We start from the raw sequence: 20022 nt of genomic DNA on the forward strand, positions 1-20022 counted from the left end.
TAAAAGTCATTTTCAGTCTCACTCCACTCACCCATTCAATCTTGACAATCTTTTACAAAAAAAAAAAAAAAAAAGAAAGAAAGAATTTTTTTTTATTCAAAACAGCTAGACTTCACTCATGGTACTATATGCAGGATTGATTTGAGCATTACACTTAAAGATTACATTTTATCTCCGACTCTTCACCACATTCACAAAAGCAGGGAGGGAATGGTGGATGAATTTAGCCTTATTAAATCTATCAAGAAAAAAAGATAAACCAAGACTAAATTACTCTCTCCTATTTTCAGGGCCTGAAGGACATACTGTCTTGATTACACAATGCAGAGACCCACATCCACCCACCTAAACATTACATCCACCCAACTAAACATTACATCCACCCACCTAAACATTACATCCACCCACCTAAACATTACATCCACCCACCTAAACATTACATCCACCCAACTAAACATTACATCCACCCACCTAAACATTACATCCACCCACCTAAACATTACATCCACCCACCTAAACATTACATCCACCCACCTAAACATTACATCCACCCACCTAAACATTACACCCACCCACCTAAACATTACATCCACCCACCTAAACATTACATCCACCCAACTAAACATTACATCCACCCACCTAAACATTACATCCACCCACCTAAACATTACATCCACCCAACTAAACATTACATCCACCCACCTAAACATTACATCCACCCACCTAAACATTACATCCACCCACCTAAACCTCACACATAGATTGTCAAATACCCACATCCACCCACCTAAACATTACATCCACCCACCTAAACATTACATCCACCCACCTAAACATTACATCCACCCACCTAAACATTACATCCACCCACCTAAACATTACATCCACCCACCTAAACATTACATCCACCCACCTAAACATTACATCCACCCAACTAAACATTACATCCACCCACCTAAACATTACACCCACCCACCTAAACATTACACCCACCCACCTAAACATTACATCCACCCACCTAAACATTACACCCACCCACCTAAACATTACATCCACCCACCTAAACATTACATCCACCCACCTAAACATTACATCCACCCACCTAAACATTACATCCACCCACCTAAACATTACATCCACCCACCTAAACATTACACCCACCCACCTAAACATTACATCCACCCACCTAAACATTACATCCACCCACCTAAACATTACACCCACCCACCTAAACATTACATCCACCCACCTAAACATTACATCCACCCACCTAAACATTACATCCACCCACCTAAACATTACATCCACCCAACTAAACATTACATCCATCCAACTAAACATTACATCCATCCAACTAAACATTACACCCACCCACCTAAACATTACATCCACCCACCTAAACATTACACCCACCCACCTAAACATTACACCCACCCACCTAAACATTACATCCACCCACCTAAACATTACATCCACCCACCTAAACATTACATCCACCCAACTAAACATTACATCCATCCAACTAAACATTACACCCACCCACCTAAACATTACATCCACCCACCTAAACATTACATCCACCCACCTAAACATTACACCCACCCACCTAAACATTACATCCATCCAACTAAACATTACATCCACCCACCTAAACATTACATCCATCCAACTAAACATTACACCCACCCACCTAAACATTACATCCACCCACCTAAACATTACATCCACCCACCTAAACATTACACCCACCCACCTAAACATTACACCCACCCACCTAAACATTACACCCACCCACCTAAACCTCACACATAGATTGTCAAATACCCACATCCACCCACCTAAACATTAACCTCACACATAGATTGTCAAATACCCACATCCACCCACCTAAACATTAACCTCACACATAGATTGTCAAATACCCACATCCACCCACCTAAACATTAACCTCACACATAGATTGTCAAATACCTACACCCCCTCTAGTTTTGCTTTGAAGGAAGGGATAGATAATATTGCAAATCCAGTTGACAAGCAAGTACATACTTAGTGAGATCGGCCTTTCCTCGGACCTCTGGAACTCGGAAAAAGTGAATATTAGGACATTTGGCCTTGGCATCGTCCCCCCACATGTTTCTAGTTACGCCTTTTGCCCGTGCTTCATATCCAACAGCAATAATGCTGAAATGAGAACACGAAAGAATAGAATGTCATTGTTAAAGTAGATCTCTCCTAATGGGACCATTACCCTCCCTGGGGCATAGTCAGTAGATTAGAAAAATTGTACACATTTCAACACTACACTGTAGATTCCTTTTTCTACGTGAGTACTTAATATTGCGAAATGACTCGTATGTATATCAAATTGAATGAACAGGAATTCATGTGTAATCTGTTAATCATGAGATCTTACATGAACTTTAACAAAAGAAAAATAAAGGCGAGTAATTTCATTTTGCGAGTAATTCCTCTTATGAAATTACATGATAAGAAATGCCTCATGTATATATTGGAAACTACAGTATCCTTCCTGAATAACCTTTGATGCAGGCTTGTACACAACTTGCATTTGAATGATTGCTCATACGAAAATTTCCGAATTTCAATACTTATCTTCATGAAGTATTTTAAATATAAACATACATACCTTTTATTCAAATAACACCTTTGTTTTAATAAATGCATTAAATATAGCATCTGTAGCCATGGACAAAGATTTGTTGATATTTCACAAGTGATAAGCTGGACAAAGACTTAAATACGTCCAAGATGGGCTGCGCTGTCACTTGTGCGAGACTCCTGTCCCTCCAAAGTAACCTTTGTCAGGTAAAACTCTGTAAGGCCTGTGTCGGGGGAGCGAATCGCAGCAGGGGAAATAATCCCTAATTTGTCCAAAGAACATGAAGAGGCATGTTATTCAAACAAAGGGGATCTTCTCCTTAATTATCCGAAATGTCAACATCATAACAAAATGACTTGTGAACTTTTCTGTACATAATTGTGACAGTCTTGTTTTTACTTTCATCCCATTCTCACAAGGGTAACACTATAACTCAATTCATCTCATTCTCACAAGGGAAATGACTAAAACTCAATTCATCCCATTCTCACAAGGGAAATGACTAAAACTCAATTCATCCCATTCTCACAAGGGAAATGACTAAAACTCAATTCATCCCATTCTCACAAGGGAAATGACTAAAACTCAATTCATCCCATTCTCACAAGGGAAATGACTAAAACTCAATTCATCACATTCTCACAAGGGAAATGACTCAAAACTCAATTCATCTCATTCTCACAAGGGAAATGACTGAAACTCAATTCATCCCATTCTCACAAGGGAAATGACTAAAACTCAATTCATCCCATTCTCACAAGGGAAATGACTAAAACTCAATTCATCCCATTCTCACAAGGGAAATGACTCAAACTCAATTCATCTCATTCTCACAAAGGGAAATGACTAAAACTCAATTCATCCCATTCTCACAAAGGGAAACGACTCAAACTCAATTCATCCCATTCTCACAAGGGAAACGACTCAAAACTCAATTCATCTCATTCTCACAAGGGAAATGACTAAAACTCAATTCATCCCATTCTCACAAGGGAAATGACTAAAACTCAATTCATCCCATTCTCACAAGGGAAATGACTAAAACTCAATTCATCCCATTCTCACAAGGGAAACGACTCAAAACTCAATTCATCTCATTCTCACAAGGGAAATGACTAAAACTCAATTCATCTCATTCTCACAAGGGAAACGACTCAAAACTCAATTCATCCCATTCTCACAAGGGAAATGACTCAAAACTCAATTCATCCCATTCTCACAAGGGAAATGACTAAAACTCAATTCATCCCATTCTCACAAGGGAAATGACTAAAACTCAATTCATCCCATTCTCACATGGGAAATGACTCAAAACTCAATTCATCTCATTCTCACTAGGGAAACGACTCAAACTCAATTCATCTCATTCTCACAAAGGCAAACGACTCAAACTCAATTCATCCCATTCTCACAAGGGAAACGACTCAAAACTCAATTCATCTCATTCTCACAAGGGAAACGACTCAAACTTAATTCATCTCATTCTCACAAGGGAAAACGACTAAAACTCAATTCATCTCATTCTCACAAGGAAAACACTTCATCTGAGATAATGAATTTTATGTGTGTTATTATAGAAATATATTTTAAGAATTCAAATATATAGCATGTTCCATATATGAAGAAATCATATCAGATGCAGACACTACACGAAATAGACAGGGGCTGCAGTGGTAATTTAATACAACCATATACCAACTCACAACTTCCTAAATTAAAGCATGGGGAAAAAAAGTCCAGAAAACTATATCTAGCACAAAGTCCCAAATATCTTGTAAAAGTCACTCAACACATAGCAGTAAACACATACGTTGTACTAAATTTCAACTTCCTCAAGTGGGACAGACTGACTGACGGACAGGGGGACACATGGACAACTAGACAGAGGATGAGGAAACCTACAGTCCCCTTTTGTTTCACCAGTACTATGGGGACTAATAAATACTAGATTCCAAGGATGTCTTCCTAACCTCTACATCAAATCAAGAAATGCCAAATTCAGAAGATTACAAACTTTTTAAAAGTCCAACTTTCATTACTAAATTTTTCTCCACAGAACATAAAACACAAAACAGCTTTATCATCCATTCAATTCTGTGTTAATTATCCATCAAAACAGAAAAACTCAGCGACACGATGAAGGTATCAGAAGCATCATCGTTCCTTTCACTTAGAACACTGCTTCACAAATCACATCTCACCGCCAGCTTAGACACAGGGTAATCTGGTATTTGCAGATACACCTCAGTGATGAAGAAGTCAGAACGTTTAATCTTAGAGTAGCAGTGACACGGTGTGGAGATCTATAGTTCATACCGACCCTGACTTGTTTTTCCACTGGATTAGTCAGCGATGAAGAAATCTGGAAGTGTAGATATAGTGACTAAATAATGACCAAGCTCTACAACCTCTGAGGAACATTACTCCGATTAATCAAAACCAAGTCAGGGAGCATACCATGGGAAATAGCAGTGACCCGGTGTGGAGATCTCTAGTTCATACCGACCCTGAAAAGAGGAGGACAAACCTAGAGAAGAACAAATAGATAAAGGAAATGATCAGACATAGAGAATTAAGTCTCTCTGTGTCTGCAGTACAGCCTCTGGTGATCTCCTAGTTATAAGGAACAAAGACACTATGTCTGTTGTACAGCCTCTGGTGATCTCCTAGTTATAAGAACAAAGACACTATGTCTGTTGTACAGCGTTTAACGACCTCCTGGTTACTAGGAACAAAGACTCTATGTCTGTTGTACAGCCTCTAATGATCTCCTAGTTATAAGAAACAAAGACACTATGTCTGTTGTACAGCCGATAACGATCTCCTATTTATAAGAACAAAGACACTATGTCTGTTGTACAGCCTCTGGTGATCTCCTATTTATAAGAACAAAGACACTATGTCTGTTGTACAGCCTCTGGTGATCTCCTAGTTATAAGAACAAAGACACTATGTCTGTTGTACAGCCTCTGGTGATCTCCTAGTTATAAGAACAAAGACTCTATGTCTGTTGTACAGCCTCTGGTGATCTCCTAGTTATAAGAACAAAGACTCTATGTCTGTTGTACAGCCTCTGGTGATCTCCTAGTTATAAGGAACAAAGACACTATGTCTGTTGTACAGCCTCTGGTGATCTCCTATTTATAAGGAAGAAAGACACTATGTCTGTTGTACAGCGTATAACGACCTCCTGGTTACTAGGAACAAAGACACTATGTCTGTTGTACAGCGTATAACGACCTCCTGGTTACTAGGAACAAAGACACTATGTCTGTTGTACAGCGTCTAACGACCTCCTGGTTACTAGGAACAAAGACACTATGTCTGTTGTACAGCCTCTAATGATCTCCTAGTTATAAGAAACAAAGACACTATGTCTGTTGTACAGCCGATAACGATCTCCTATTTATAAGAACAAAGACACTATGTCTGTTGTACAGCCTCTGGTGATCTCCTATTTATAAGAACAAAGACACTATGTCTGTTGTACAGCCTCTGGTGATCTCCTAGTTATAAGAACAAAGACACTATGTCTGTTGTACAGCCTCTGGTGATCTCCTAGTTATAAGAACAAAGACTCTATGTCTGTTGTACAGCCTCTGGTGATCTCCTAGTTATAAGAACAAAGACTCTATGTCTGTTGTACAGCCTCTGGTGATCTCCTAGTTATAAGGAACAAAGACACTATGTCTGTTGTACAGCCTCTGGTGATCTCCTATTTATAAGGAAGAAAGACACTATGTCTGTTGTACAGCGTATAACGACCTCCTGGTTACTAGGAACAAAGACACTATGTCTGTTGTACAGCGTATAACGACCTCCTGGTTACTAGGAACAAAGACACTATGTCTGTTGTACAGCGTCTAACGACCTCCTGGTTACTAGGAACAAAGACACTATGTCTGTAGTACAGCCTCTAATGATCTCCTAGTTATAAGGAACAAAGACACTATGTCTGTTGTACAGCGTCTAACGACCTCCTGGTTACTAGGAACAAAGACACTATGTCTGTAGTACAGCCTCTAATGATCTCCTGGTTACTAGGAACAAAGACACTATGTCTGTAGTACAGCCTCTAATGATCTCCTAGTTATAAGGAACAAAGACACTATGTCTGTTGTACAGCCTCTGGTGATCTCCAATTTATAAGGAACAAAGACACTATGTCTGTTGTACAGCGTATAATGATCTCCTGGTTACTAGGAACAAAGACACTATGTCTGTAGTACAGCCTCTAATGATCTCCTAGTTATAAGGAACAAAGACACTATGTCTGTTGTACAGCGTCTAACGACCTCCTGGTTACTAGGAACAAAGACACTATGTCTGTAGTACAGCGTCTAACCATCTCCTGGTTACTACGAACAAAGACACTATGTCTGTTGTACAGCCTCTAACCATCTCCTGGTTACTAGGAACAAAGACACTATGTCTGTTGTACAGCCTCTAACCATCTCCTGGTTATAAGGAACAAAGACACTATGTCTGTTGTACAGCGTCTAACGACCTCCTGGTTACTAGGAACAAAGACACTATGTCTGTTGTACAGCGTCTAACGATCTCCTGGTTACTAGGAACAAAGACACTATGTCTGTTGTACAGCGTATAACGACCTCCTGGTTACTAGGAACAAAGACACTATGTCTGTTGTACAGCGTTTAACCATCTCCTGGTTACTAGGAACAAAGACAAAAGTTGTGCATTTACTACGACTTCACACAGAAACAGACCATTCAGTTTTTAAGTTTGCAGATTTTGAAACTTATTGGGTAACTCTAAACACATAAGTGGGAACCGGATCCTGGGTATGTGCTGATTCTGTGGATCTAGTGCAGTAGACAATCTTGGGATTTATTCAACATCACTACCGGAGTTAAGATTCTAACAGTAGATCGTGACAACCACTCAATAAAAATCCTAATCAGGATGACCATTTTCTCCGTTAAATTGATTGTTTATAAGTAGACTCACAAGACGACCTCTTTGTGGGTGACCTTCCCAGTGGTAAAGTGTAGATGTACCTATAAAAGGCTATATATACTGTCTTAATTAAAGGAAGTAGGTGTAATGAGTTTACACGGTATAGATTCTAAAATTGTTCATTGACATGGTGCTGACCCTGGGTTTAATGTGTTCTGTGACAAGACTTGTGATAATTTTAATAGATACTTTGCATGTATTCTCATTAATTATCAATCTTTTAATGACTAACCGGTATTTTAAATTTCTACAATGTAATTAGGCCTACAACACCAATTTATTGTTGAAAAAAAGTATTTACTTCAAAGTGAATGCTTGGTTTAGATTACAAACTATGGGTTTCTGTGTAAAATGAGTTGTCAGAAAAATCAGCTTGAAGACACTGACAATATGCTTTTTAAGACCAGCTGTCCTTCATCACAAAGAGAAACAGGGAGTATATATGCTACAGGATGCTGTAAAATATCTGCAACACCTTCAGATATATTACAAACTATATGACATTGTATCTCAGAATTTTGCATGTAAATATAAACAGAAGTCACCGATTTCCAAAATTAGCACCACTCAACCGTCATTTTAAAATCACATAATGTAATTTAAATGCTGCATTTCATTAACTTTCATTAATATGCTCCATATAACCCGCTTTTGTTTTCAGACACTAAAGACAGCTGCTTCATCTGAGGAGCGTGTTACACTGGAAATATTCTTAATTTCTTGTTAAATGTTAATGTTCAGCTCTGCTGATGAAGGAGATGTTGGTGTAGACTCTGTCTCTCATATATCCCCATAGAAAAGAGTCCAGTGGATTCCAATCTGGGGACTCTTAAAGCAGTATTGAAGCTGTCTGAGGAGATAAAAATCTCCCATGGAACCATTCAATACAGTAATTATACGACATATGCAGAGCAGTTCCATCCTTTTGAAACTATACAGATTTCATATCAGTTTCTCCTTTTCTTATAGTGCGGGTAAAAACTTGGTCGGAATCAAAAAAAGATAGCCATCTGAATTCACAAGTTCCACCATTCCTGTCTTAAAACTGCAAGTTTCACCATATCTGTAAGTTTCACCGAGATGTCTGTCTTACAAGAAATGTGGACCAATAATTCCACTGCAGCTTATAATTTCACTCAAACAGTGACATTTTCTACACATAGTCATTTTTCCTCACATAAAACTGATTTTTCACAACCCCACAATCTCATATTCTGCTTGATGGCAGCTCCATGAAGTTGAAAGTATGCCTTGTTTGAAAATCATGTTGCTATCAATAACAATATAATTCTGATTTAACATCCACCAACAAAAATTCTATCCTGCTTTTAATGTGTGTGTCCTTTAAATGTTGCACCACTTCCATCTTTTGTGGCATTTAATGTAAATCATACCAGTATTTCAAAATTCAAAATTTTCCATGATGTTCAGTTTTCTAAACTGGGTGTTTCATCAATTGTGGTCTTCAGGATCACTCTCTCAATAACATCTCCACATTTTCTTAGTTTTGACCTTCCTGCAGTGGATTTTCTACCATCAGAAACAACTCCCATCTTTTTCATACCTTTTCACAAGTTTGTAATAATATGCTGTCTTTGCTGTTATAAGCTGACAGAATCTGGATTTTTCTTCATCATTAGATTTATCACAACAGTTGGCGATCAACACTCATGATAAAAGTTTCTTCAGTTCAACTTCCTGTTGTAAAGTCAATCCATTTTGGCTCAAACTTTGATTTCAAAGACGCCATATAGGATGTCATAAAAAGTGAAGGAAGCACATTTCTGTAATTTTAAGTAATGTTAGTGGTGCAATCTTGGAAAATACAGTCTTGCAAATGACACTTTTTACATATTAGGGAGTAACAGATTTTGAAAAATTAAAATTGACAGATATTTTGAAATACCCTGTATATATACACACCAAAATTTTCTAGTAATTTTAGTAATTTATCTTATGCAATTCAAGTATAGAACCTATTTTGTCACGAGTCTCAGATTCAATGTGTAGTTTCATATGAAAATTTTAAATGCTTCCTAATAATAATTTCTATAATCCATCCCATTTTTTAAAAAAAAATTTAGATTAGAAAATCCCTGCAGATTTTTATTTCTTCAATAAATGTCTTCAAGCATTCTTTTTTTGTATAGGATATACAATTATACATCCAATTGAAATAAGATTATCAGTTATGAAAGAAATATTTTATTACTGCTACATATATTTGTTTTAGTAACAGGATCTTTAAGGTGTGTGTGTATTGAAATGAAGTGTATCAACAGCCGAGACTGTCTCAATAATTCTGTGGCCTTTGCCAACTCATTCCACCACTCCATCAAATTCACAGTGGAAATATCTGATCCCAAGAACAAATTCTTGGATATCTAATTGATTAATGGCCAGACAGATTTCAGTGGTCACACAAACTCACTGATTCTAATTTATACTTAATGCCTTCAAGATGGCATCCACCCCATACATTCAGAGGTGTGCAAAAAGACGAGGACACACAAAACCACCGCTCTACAATAGCAAAGCCAAGTTCTGAAGATAGATCTGAATAACAGAGACTGATAAAGTGCTATAAATGTACGGTCAGTGATTGATGAAAGGGCCAGACCATCCCCCTTACGAATATAGAGAGAGAAGCAGAAGAATGACTGCTTCTCATTTGTGTCACACCTCAGGAACTTAAAACAGTATTCTGAAAAAAAGCATCTGCTTATTCTACATCTTAGAATCTTAACTCCGGTAGTAATGTTAAATGAATCCCAAGAATGTCTAGAACCAACAAATGGAAGACGTCTGCAAAGAGCCATCCATGGCCACCATTAGGTGCACCAGAAAATTAAAGAACATGGCTGCCTTCAGGTGCCTTGAGAACTTAAGAGACATGGTGGCAAGGATTAGACTGGAAAATTCATTGCCGACTGGAGGATTTAAAACCTGCCATGATCTCAGATGTGTTTTATGCAAATATAGCTCTGACACTGAGACCTTCAACTGTCTGTCACAAGCTGTAGTAACAAAATACCAATGTAACCTATCCTGTAACACCAGTATCAGTGTATAGGTCAGCAGCTGCAAGGTTCACCAGAAGAAGAGAAGACAAGATACAATAATCACCAATCCACCATTAAAACAAAGAAGAACTGGGAACCACTTGAGGATCATTTCAACCACGATGGCCATAAATGAGAGGACATGACAGCTTATGTTACTGCATTATCACAAGAAGAAGGTTCCCCATAAATAAAGAATCTGCATCCCAGACGAGCCAAAATTATTTGGGATGCATTACAAAGTGAAAAATGCGAGTCAGCAGATCCATCCTTGAACTTAAGCAAATTTCTCTAAGTATGTACCTAAAACTCACCATTGTGCTTTTGATTTTATCTATTATAAATTATCTACATCAACTGTTAAGCACTTGTAAGCCAAGACAAAGGTAACTAGACTATCTAGACAGGTAACTAGACTATCTCAGCAGGTGCTCCTTATTTTGTAATGTACTCTGTTGTGGCTGATTAGTGGTTTATTAATGGTGAATTTCATTAACAGAATCAGCAAAGCATCACTCAATGACTCCATGACTGCAAAAATCAATTGTGTATTTTAAATAAACACAACTGAAGAAGACTGGTAACATGGTCGAAATATTTCAAGAAAGTGTTTATAACACTTTCTTGAAATATTTCGACGTTGCTATGTCTGATAAACATGACCGAAGAAGACCGGTAACACGGTGGAAGTATTTCTAGAAAGTGTTTAGATTTCTTTTAAAATTTAATTTTCATCTTATTTTACTTGACTTCATTTTTTCCCCCAGGTATATAAGGAATGATGAAGCGTAAATTTGAGGTTCTTGATTGTAGGTATAACTGAACCTAAACTGCAGAACTGTAGCTCTCTACCAAAAACATTGGGATAGACTGTAAGACACTTGGTCTATTCCCAATTTTCCCCAAATAGCTACAGTTTTGCATCTAAATGAACCTCAGAGTTAAGACTGAGCTTCAAATATTTCAACACTATTTAAAAGATACAGCTTTGACAAGAATTACATTCAATTTTTCCAAGTGACCTTGAAATTGTCCAAATAACCTTTAGATAAGATCATGGTAAGACAGGCTCTGCATCTGATGTAAATGTCTGAAGCTTTTCTGCTCACAACCGACGGCCTTGACAATACCTTTTCTCTCAGTGACCTTGTCCCAATGACCTTGGATCTGGATCACTCAGGACACATCACATGTCATAAGCAACTTCTTTCGTCGATCTGATGACCTGAACAAGAATGAAGTGCTTTTTTTCTCAAGGTAACCTTGACTTAATTCTCTGAAGAAGACAGTTGGGATTTTGAAACTCCCTAGCTGGTCCTTAGTTTCCCCTCTGAGAGCTACAGTTCTGCAGATATATGTTATATATATAAATCATCACAAGCCATGGCTGAAACAAAACCTCAATTCTCTCCCCTTTCATGACTGAAACATAAGCACCTGAGTTCTCTCCCCTTTCATGAAATAGGAGGAGCACATTTCAATTGTGGCTTGTGATGATGGGCACCTGGGGCTGACACACATTAAAATTCAAGGAAGAGGTCTTTATACATATATAAATTAAAACAAATATGGTACCCCCCTCCTTTCCATTTCTTGTACTGCACCACTGCACAAGGAAGGCCTTTCGTCTCCGGATGTATCCGCTGTTCCACTTGTACGTAGAAGCAATCCATGTCAACTAATGCAATAACTCGATCCATGCTTCCTCCCTGTCCGGCTGCTGCCTTGCACAAAAACAAACAACACGTTGCAAAATATGACTCTATACACAATACAGATATTTCATAACAGAATAGTTTCTATCTGACTCTATACACAATACAGATATTTCATAACAGAATAGTTTCTATCTGACTCTATACACAATACAGATATTTCATAACAGAATAGTTTCTATCTGACTCTATACACAATACAGATATTTCATAACAGAATAGTTTCTATCTGACTCTATACACAATACAGATATTTCATAACAGAATAGTTTCTATCTGACTCTATACACAATACAGATATTTCATAACAGAATAGTTTCTATCTGACTCTATACACAATACAGATATTTCATAACAGAATAGTTTCTATCTGACTCTATACACAATACAGATATTTCATAACAGAATAGTTTCTATCTGACTCTATACACAATACAGATATTTCATAACAGAATAGTTTCTATCTGACTCTATACACAATACAGATATTTCATAACAGAATAGTTTCTATCTGACTCTATACACAATACAGATATTTCATAACAGAATAGTTTCTATCTGACTCTATACACAATACAGATATTTCATAACAAAATAGTTTCTATCTGACTCTATACACAATACAGATATTTCATAACAGAATAGTTTCTATCTGACTCTATACACAATACAGATATTTCATAACAAAATAGTTTCTATCTGACTCTATACACAATACAGATATTTCATAACAAAATAGTTTCTATCAAAGTTAAAAGCATTTGAAAAGTTTATATGGTACTCCATGAATAATAATTTGCATTAACAATTCATTATATAGAAGGCAGGTTGTACTTATCACAGAAAATGATTAACCTAGTTTTTTGTTTCAAAAATAACAAATTGAATACATTATAAGCCTTTATCAACAAATTTGACAATGAAACCATTGAATTATAGGTTCAACCTTTCATTTGATTGTTGATTCTTCAAATAATACACTTAGTAACAAATAAAAATGATAAAAATGATAAAATAAGTATGCTGCGGTATTAAATTTTTTTTTATCAATAACCTATATCAATGTCAGAAAACTTACATTTTTCCTTAAACAGCATTATAAAATTTCACAAAAACTGGTTGAAATGATCGATATAATAGTGTTCATAACAATTTAATGAAACTGTTTCTTTAAAAAATATACAAAATGTTTGTGAAAATTAAAAGAAATCTATCGCATGATGGACTTGATAAATAATTTAACAAAAACAAAGTTATTGCCCTTGGATTCAATATTTTAAAACACACAATTGATTATTCATATATAACTTTGACTTTTGAAATATTTTATGGTTAACAAGATTTTTTACAATAACCATTGGAAAAGACTCCAACAAAATTTATGTTCCAGTCATGCAGAAATCTTGTTGCATCATTGACATTGCAAAATCTTATGATGTCACAGTAGGGTGGAACTACATTAAGGCATTTCATATGAAGTAAGATTTCACCATATAAAGAGTGATACATGGCCTCAATAATTTTATTTTATTTTTTTCCCAGTTCTTCCAGAATAATAAAAAAGGTGCTTTGTTTGCAAATTTTAGAGTCCAAAATTTGCTGTGATTTGACACAAGATATTATTTATCTCATGAAATATACCTAAAAGACTCATGTAGATGTTCTGGGTTTGTTTTTTTAAAATAAAATTTATCAATGATACATGTAATTATAAACATTTAACTTATTTGTTGATATTCTTTAAATCTATACCTAACATCTTCAAGAAACAAAACAAACACATTTTAAAGATATTGACAAAATCTTAGAGATATTGCTATCTTCTGAATTAAACCAACCCAAGGAAACAGTACCAATTGGAATCCTGATCAAAATTGATAGATAATACTAAAAATAATCAAATTGCTGCTTACTGGTGAACGTGTCATTCAGAAATTTGTTTGCTTTATAAATCCATTTAAGATGTAAACCATTTTACAACAAGAGAAAGTAATTTCTGATTAAAATGTAACCCATAACCAATTTGATAAAATTTTCTGTGGTTTGGGCTTGATATCACTATTTCTATTTCCTACTACAACACACTTATTCCAATTTTGACATTTAATGCATAAAGATACTAAATTTAGAACTCTGCTACTAAAGTCCCAGAACAGAAGTTGGGTGTTTGTGTATTCCTCATGTCTATAGTTATGTTCTGTAATCCTTGTGAAGTTTGTAATCAAGTTTATACAGAAGTTATCCGAGTTACAGATTCTGAACTAAGATTTGTAGGAAATATGTAGTATGGCTATCTTTTGACCTTTTGTTACCGAGTTACATATCAGTCTTCTTCTGAAGGCGAGAGATTCTGCAAAAATAACTTGATTTTTTAATGTATACATGTATGTCAAAGTATGAAAATTAATAAATTGTTTTTTGTGTACAAAATTTTTATAAGATATCAATGTTATCTTATATATACATATTCTTTGACATGTTCCTTATATAGTTTTATGTGGGTAATTATGGTGATCCACTAATTGTGTTAAGTGATCCGAAACTGCCATAATTGTGATTGCTGATTACCACTCAGGTATACTCTCATTAGCAGAGTAAATTTTTAAAAAATATTTTAAATGGAAGCTATGAAAAGTACAATTTGCTTAGTGGGTGGATATACACATAAATTCTGTTATCACCTGCAATGTGTGAATAAAAACAGATCTGAAACTACCAATAATGTTGTAATATAAGTCTCTGCTCTACATTTACATTTTATGTTGAACCAACAGGAGGGTAAAATGCAAATGGGTCCCATACGGCCATAGTATATATAATGTTCCCTTTAGGGGTGAAACGATGCATCGCAATGCGGCCGAATTGCGATGTAGTGTTCTCGATTCGATATTCGATTTATTCGGGGTCTGTTTCGGTTCGATACGGTTCTAAAATCATAGTACACATTGCTCTTGATAACACGGTTTCTGAATAGCCAATGGAATTGAAAATTGCCCAATCAACATACGAGTGAACTTTGCTGTATCAAAATGGATGCAGTCGAGTTGAAAAATGCACCCCCAATGTTTAAATCCTGGGTATGGCGACATTTCGGCTTTAGGACAAGTGATAAGTGTGTTGCTTAATGTTAAACGTTTTTACATTATGTAGAATTTATTTGCAGAGAGCAATAAATACAACGAAACATAAGAAAATCTTAGCATTATAAAGAATTTGGTACATGCTATTGTATCAAATCGAAAATCATCGAATCGAGACTAAAGTATCGAAAATCGAATCGAGAAGGTACTGTATCACTCCTAGTTCCCGTGTTATTTTTAGATTTCTGTCAAGAATACCTGGATTTTAATTGTCTTAAAATAAATGATATTGATATAGGAGTCCCGTAACATGTTACTTGTTCAAATGATTCCAAGGTATCTGGCGGCAATGTTTATATTTCGATTTCCTGATCTTTAAATAACTTGTAAGGAAGTAAAATAAGGTCTGCTAATTAATACCCACCAGACCTTTAAAAATAACCACAAATCTATAAAGTGTGAATTAAAGATAAATTACTCAAACTGCTATTAAAGTCCTCTATATTTCCGATGTTCATAATATCGGGAAGAGGATGGAAAAAACTTTCGACCTTCAGGCCAAAAAGTTAAGTTTACTACTTTCAGTTTTGCCGCTTGCGGTCTGTGGGTTTAATAACTTACAGTCCGCTTCTAACGTCTCCTTAATGAATATTGTCAATAGCTGTTAGACACACTCCATCCTCGTACATCTATCATTGTCATCATATCGTCATATCGTCTAGTGGCCTAGCCCAAAGTTTATCACAAGTTTAAGTATCTTGAAATTGAAGACGGTTGGTTTTAAAACAAATTTAAAAGCGGATAAAACGGATTTCACTTTAATGATTATAATATTGTACATATAATACAAACGCATGTTATCCACATTCAATATTTTCTTATTTAAGTAGTAAAATTATTTTTATTTTACGTATTCGAGATTTTTGTGAAAAGTAGTGTTACTACAGCATTTGGCCATAAGTAAGTTCCCAAAGAAAATTTTCTCTATATATATATTTCATTAAAACTATCTTTTTTCAAAATCTTCTCTTGGAGCCAATATTCCATCTAAGTAGATGAAATAAAAACCATTTTGTTTAGAAATATCAAAAGTAACTGTTATATTTTTAAACAATGTTACGATGAAATATTGCAGAGGGATAACATTTATTCATAATGTTAATTTTCTTAAATTAATCTTCGTGTTAAAATTGTCATATCTTTGCAATAAATTATTATATAATTATTCTGAAATTATCAAATGATACTCTGAAAACTTCTGAGATCAGTGCTTTTTATTTTATCAAAAACTGGTAAGAAATGAGTTCAGAAAATTTGTTTGAAAATGTATGGTTTTGTATGAAATATAGTGGAAATTTTCTTTGGGAACTTACTTATATTATGGCCAAGTACTGTATGTTCAAACTGTTCTGATATGATAATAATTATATGTAAATCTCGTGATTAATGTTAGAAATTTTGTTATGCCAGTCTATATAGCTATAACGGTGACTATATATATTTGAGAGTCGTTGTAAAATTGAGCATTTCAAAACTATATATTGATATATTGAACATCAAGAAATAAGCCCATCCACTTTGGGGATGAGCACGCAGCATTTTTTAAACAAATTCTTGGCAAATCATTTTCAAATTCATTTCTTAAAAAAAATAAAAACCGTTTAAAATGATACTCACTGGGTGACAATCATGCTATTTGTGATTTGTTATTTCATTCTTTTATTCACTTATTCAATAATTTTCATAACCAACTTGTTCATGAAATGTCTGTGCTGTACAATGTGGTCGTACGTGTTTGTTTGGTATTCGGGTCACGTCACGTGATTTTCTACTCGTTCCCATATGTGTTATGTTGTTTCCACAAATGTTTGATGAGTGCGCAAGCACTTCTTAGACGGGCCTTTCATGGTTCATATTTGAGTATATCAGCACCAGAATTTATTCCAATATAGAGAATATTTTGAAACTGACGTTTTTATGACGTGGGTTTCCTCCGGGTACTCCGGTTTCCTCCAACCCAAAGGCCCCCTAGCGCAAACATCCGTGCAAGTCGGTAAACTAGCTAGTATATATATAGCTAATGTTATTTGTTGATTATGTATATCCGACTTTAAAAATAAAAAATTATTATTATTATTATGACGTTACGGAGTTCAAATGGTCACCGAAGTTTCCCTGTCCATCGTTTATTCACTCTAAAAAAAAAAAATTAGAATTTCCACCGGCACCGACAACCCTTGTGTAGTTTTAATTTCACGGCACCATCTCAAATGTAACTTTTCAATTACCCTTCATTCTTGAACCCGATTCATCAAATTGTGAAATCACAGCGCCATAATTTGCGGAGTAATCAAGTATCATATTATACATGTACATCAATAATTTTTTTTATCTTCCATCGAAAAGTACTGAATCAACACGCACGAATAAATATATATTGATATTCGAAGAAAAATTTAATTCACGTTCAAACTGATTAGTATCATAATAAGACATTTTCATTCCTATGAAACATTTCTGACCGTATTCTCCCGGACTAACGAGCAAAATCTCAACACCTGACATTCAACGAAGTCAAATTGCTGAATGATGTAATTCACACGGCTATCAGAAAACCATTAAACATCGAATGGATGGCAAGAAAATTTGAAAGAGAAAGGAAAATTCTCTGATAAATTCCCCGGCATGTTCTGCTCATAAATACCGCCTGGAACAATCAGCCACAATTCCAGAGCAAGCCATTTGAGTAAATAGACGAACTTGATCGATTTCACCTCAATTCACAGTTCGAAAGCCGCCGTGGAAGCACATCGATCTCGATCCTACCTGCCAACAGGAACAAGCGGAGATATAAACTATTACATTAGGATGTTTATACATGTAATTCCCAGAAGAGAACCAAGACAAAATTTAGTTTGCGTGTCGCCTCTTCGGATGCAAAATTGAAGAAAGAATTCATGTTGGATAAACGTGGTTGAAAGTGATATTTTGTATTGAAGGAATTCATCCTATGAATATTCTTAACATACATTGATCACATTTTGAAGAAAAGGATTAATAAACCTTGAAGAAAGAACTTAACCTCGGCTTGAACTTCGACACGAGCGGACAATTTGAGAGAAACTTTGGACTGTTTTCAAGAAACTTTTTTTAAAAAGTTGAATAAAAAAGGAAACCAAAAGAATCAACGAGAAACACGATCATGTATGTATTTTTGCTGTCATTATGAAAATTTGAATACTTGAAAACATGGCCGAGAAAATGATGGAGTTGGATTTAAGTCCAAGAGTGGAGAGGATATCTCTGCACAACAAAACTCCCCGACACGATTCAAAAGGAGTACAACGCAAAAACCACGGGAAATTATTAGAACGGCGAGCTCACAAACAACAGGAAGGGGAGGGCGAGGAATTAAGACAACTTCTGTGTTCTCCAGCCCCCATGAAATTCGCTGTGGACACCGATTATGTAGAAGATATCGATATTTCATCTGACGGGACGGAAAGAAAGAAGTATATGTTTCCTCACATCACTGTTCAAAAATGTGAAGAAAAACTACCTCCGCTGACGAAACGTCAACCGTCTCCACCGCCATATCTGGACAGCAATTCACGCTCCGGAAGTTCGAACAGCCTTGAGATCCCGTCCCCGCTTCTCGAACGCCGGTCTGTAGACGGTAAAAACATCGTCGTCCTAACACCCGGAAATTTGCTGAACACTTATAGCAAGTCTGAAGGTTGTCTACACAACAAACACATAGACCACGGCAAGACGTCTAACCTATTGGAAGCGTCGCTACACCAGACCAAATCCCAAACCCTCTCCGTCACCACCCCACTTATCGTCACTGGCAAGAGTTCTAGTCGACCGTCATCTCGATCAACGTCACCATTACCACGTGACTTGTCTAGAAATCTATATAAATACTAGTTTGACTTTAGATACATTTGATTTTACAGACTATGTGCATGTTTAAAACGTAATTTCCATGCTACATAGTTTGGTATGATGAAGTACTGGTGTATATTCTCTCCCTCTCTCTCTCTCTCTCTCTCTCGATCGAGAGAGAGAGAGAGAGAGAGAGAGAGAGATAGAGGGGGGGGGGGAGTCGTGACATAACACGATATTCGTATATAAGCATGATGTCGATCTTTATATAACCCAGCAATATGGAATTTCACATAGCATGATCTCAAATCCGACCTTACCACAGAACAAAATTACTAGCACGCGATTTGTGTACATTTCTAGAATTCAACACCTATACGGTGCATCATTGATTTTCTGATGAACAAATATTGCCAATGTTCACAAAAAATTTAAAACTTATGATAAAAGACAATGTTTCGACTTTCGATTCTTATTCTTCAGAACAAAGCATACATTTACATGTTTTTGAGGCAGATTGTGTACACAGTCTAAATTGATTTATTCTATTCATGATCAAGTTTGATGGAGTTTTGGAAGTACTTGCAAGTGTCCAATGCTAAAAATTTTATTCGTTTAGCCGTCAATTTATTATGATTAATAATTCACCATACCGAGTGATGTGGGCAGTGAATCGT

General features: G+C 35.9%; 1 protein-coding gene across 3 annotated transcripts in view; it reads right to left on the reverse strand.

Annotated features, from left to right (window-relative positions):
• Positions 1 to 16239, reverse strand: part of LOC125649385 (DNA polymerase eta-like) — a 30691-nt gene extending 14452 nt beyond the window's left edge. Inside the window, exons 1-3 of one of the 3 annotated variants that reach the window (XM_056165518.1) lie at positions 16079 to 16239; positions 12238 to 12382; positions 2047 to 2181 (exon numbers count right to left, since the gene is read on the reverse strand). In XM_056165518.1, the coding sequence (XP_056021493.1) occupies positions 2047 to 2181; positions 12238 to 12362 (260 nt within the window). In that variant the 5' untranslated portion in view covers positions 12363 to 12382; positions 16079 to 16239. Of the gene's footprint in view, positions 1 to 2046; positions 2182 to 12237; positions 12387 to 16036 lie in introns of all 3 variants that reach the window. The other 2 variants (XM_056165519.1, XM_056165520.1) reach the window with 2 other exon arrangements.
• Between the last annotated feature and the right edge of the window lie 3783 nt (positions 16240 to 20022).

This window comes from Ostrea edulis, chromosome 5, assembly GCF_947568905.1.
Source record: "Ostrea edulis chromosome 5, xbOstEdul1.1, whole genome shotgun sequence".
Lineage (NCBI taxonomy): Eukaryota > Metazoa > Mollusca > Bivalvia > Ostreida > Ostreidae > Ostrea > Ostrea edulis.